The 2,459-nt window shown below is 48.4% G+C and overlaps 1 protein-coding gene across 1 annotated transcript; it reads left to right on the forward strand.

Moving 5' to 3' along the window:
• Nucleotides 1-1,681: 1,681 nt before the first annotated feature.
• FOIG_16854 (uncharacterized protein) lies at nt 1,682-2,453 on the forward strand (the record flags this gene model as incomplete). The annotated part of the gene is made up of 2 exons (XM_031218333.1): nt 1,682-1,817; nt 1,918-2,453. Coding segments are annotated over 2 exons (672 nt in total), but the record flags the coding sequence as incomplete, so codon positions are not given.
• Between the last annotated feature and the right edge of the window lie 6 nt (nt 2,454-2,459).

Genomic DNA, 2,459 nt, shown 5'->3' on the forward strand with positions numbered 1-2,459 from the left:
GGAAAACATTGTATATGTCTGAGTTTAGTATGCTGCCGCAACGATGATTGCGTTAAAGCAGACGTGAGACGCAATCCACCACGGTGTCCGGAAACATGAGGTCCACCTAACGATGTTCGCGATTGTGATAAAGTAACCAAGGTATATAAGGACCGGCCAATTTCTATGGCTAGGATTCCGTCGTACGCTATGAGCTCCTGAACAAACACTACCGCCTGCGTGTTCGATTTAGCTGAGAGACATTCCGGGGTACCGGTGTGGCGCCTTGTCTTTTCAGACTTAGACCTTGTGCGACTGACATGCTGTATATCACGCCAGATGATACTACCGTCTACAGGACCTGTGCTCGCATAGGACTTGATCATGGCGGCCGCTCAGCGTAGCTAAGTAGATTTGGAGGGCGTGCATTAGCCGCTGTAAGCGAGGGAGGGAAATGGTGTGGAAATGAGTGAATAATATGCAAGGGAATGAACCAGTTCGGGGGTATCTGTGTATGTGTGGACTACTGCCCCCCATTGGCCATTTCACAAACTAATCCTTGGGATCCGCTGCCCCTGCCGCCGGAAGCATCCGACCTTCCCTTGGGTCAGAAGAATACAGTACCTTCCGGACTCATTGCTTGCAATATCCTATCTACAGTCATGTCTATCAAAGCCCCTGAACGATTTCTCTCTGCTAGCTAGAGGTAACCAGTTGTCTATTTTGTCTTGCCTACATGCTTAGATAAAAGCGATCGTTTAAATGATGTAGAACATTTGCGCAGGGACCTTCTCTAACCGCTTGCATTTCTGGAGGAGCCAAGTAAAGGAATGGGTACAGAGGGGCGGGAGCAGGGAAGGTGTCTATTGCAGATGGTCAAATAAAAGAGGAGGTACAGGACGTGGTAAAGGTTAGCGCTGGACACCCCTTCGTTTCATGTTTGCACATCCCTGGATAGCCGAATATGGATCATATAGTGACTATGAAATGAATTTCACGCCCACTCTCTAACACTAATCCATTTATACCCCTCTTGTTCGAAATGTGCGAAGCCCTCCGGCGCCTCACCCATAACAATTAGGTTTATGAACTCGAAGAACTGAGTATTGATGGGACGGAATGTGATTCCTAAACGCACTGTAGACAAGCATCCCGATAGCCCCGACCTACATTGGAGGCCACTCCTATTTCACCAAAACGATGGGAATACACGCGCTAGACAGGTATGGTGGGACTACCCCTGTGCGCTCCGTGTAGGGTCCGAGGAACAACGATGTTTACCGTAGGCTAAGCCATCCACGTTAGCACAAGGCTAGTATTGCCCCTCAGAGTCAGCGCGTTCTCCATGCTGCAAAAGGCTATCATGCAAATGTTTGTAGATGGCTGATAGCTACAAGAGTATTTAGTTTATATCTTCCTGTCGCTCACCTGCGGTCTCTGCCCTCGCCCTTTGTTTACAAGTCCATCGCCTGATATTCAGCTTCGAACAGCTTCAAGTCGTCTTTCATTATTTCTCATATGTACATTACTACCAGCCTCCGCTCAAGGAAGCCATATCCCCGCCTTGGATATCAATTCTTGCCCATGCAAATACAAGAAAAGTACAGAACAAAAGATACAGCTACGCAAATACAATAGCTAGAGTTTCCTCGTTTACCGACTGTACCAGTACCACAATACTCATCTATACACAGATGTCACAATGTCCATGACACAACCCGGCTATGCTTACCCGACCTCTTTAAGCGCTTCTCTTAACCCTGACGAAGATTGGACCAAGATATCCGACCTTGCCAAGCGTCGAAGGATACAGAACCGCCTTGCTCAGCGTAATTATCGTAGGTTGGATCCTATCGACCCTGGACCCTCATTTTCACTAGACCATACTCTAGAGAAGAGCACCCAATCTCATTGAGTAAAACTAATGGCTGGCTACAGGAAAGAAGGTCAAACGCTGTCTTGACGACCTCGAGCGCCTTACTGGTTCCTCAGAGGATGTAGCGGCGGACAAGCAGCCCCAAAAGACTATTAAATGGAAACAACATTCCTTCGCATCCCACAGTAGAAAATCGCGATCTACGGTTGTCGGAATGCCAATTGTCTCTCAATCTCTGCTCACTTCTCCCGTGCAGCATACTGGCGAGCCTTTAGCCACCGACACCCGCGACGACAAAATCCGATCCAGCAGCCTTCCCCACTTAAGTTCCCTTGCCCAGTCGGCTCCCACTGAGATTCTACTTCCTTTATGTGACTCTGCTCAGCCCTCCTCAGCCATTGAAGACACGGATGACTCTGCCAACAACATGATACCCTCTACGGCGCCCACGACGCTGTCTCCCGCGACACACATTAGCGATACTATTAATTCATGGGGGTATGGTAGCGTCGATGGACTCAACCCTTACATAGCCTACTGTAACATGACTCCTATGGAGTTAAATTCTATCAGCTTATACGGACATCTCGATTGTCATGTAAGT

This window comes from Fusarium odoratissimum (assembly GCF_000260195.1).
Source record: "Fusarium odoratissimum NRRL 54006 unplaced genomic scaffold supercont1.241, whole genome shotgun sequence".
NCBI lineage: Eukaryota > Fungi > Ascomycota > Sordariomycetes > Hypocreales > Nectriaceae > Fusarium > Fusarium odoratissimum.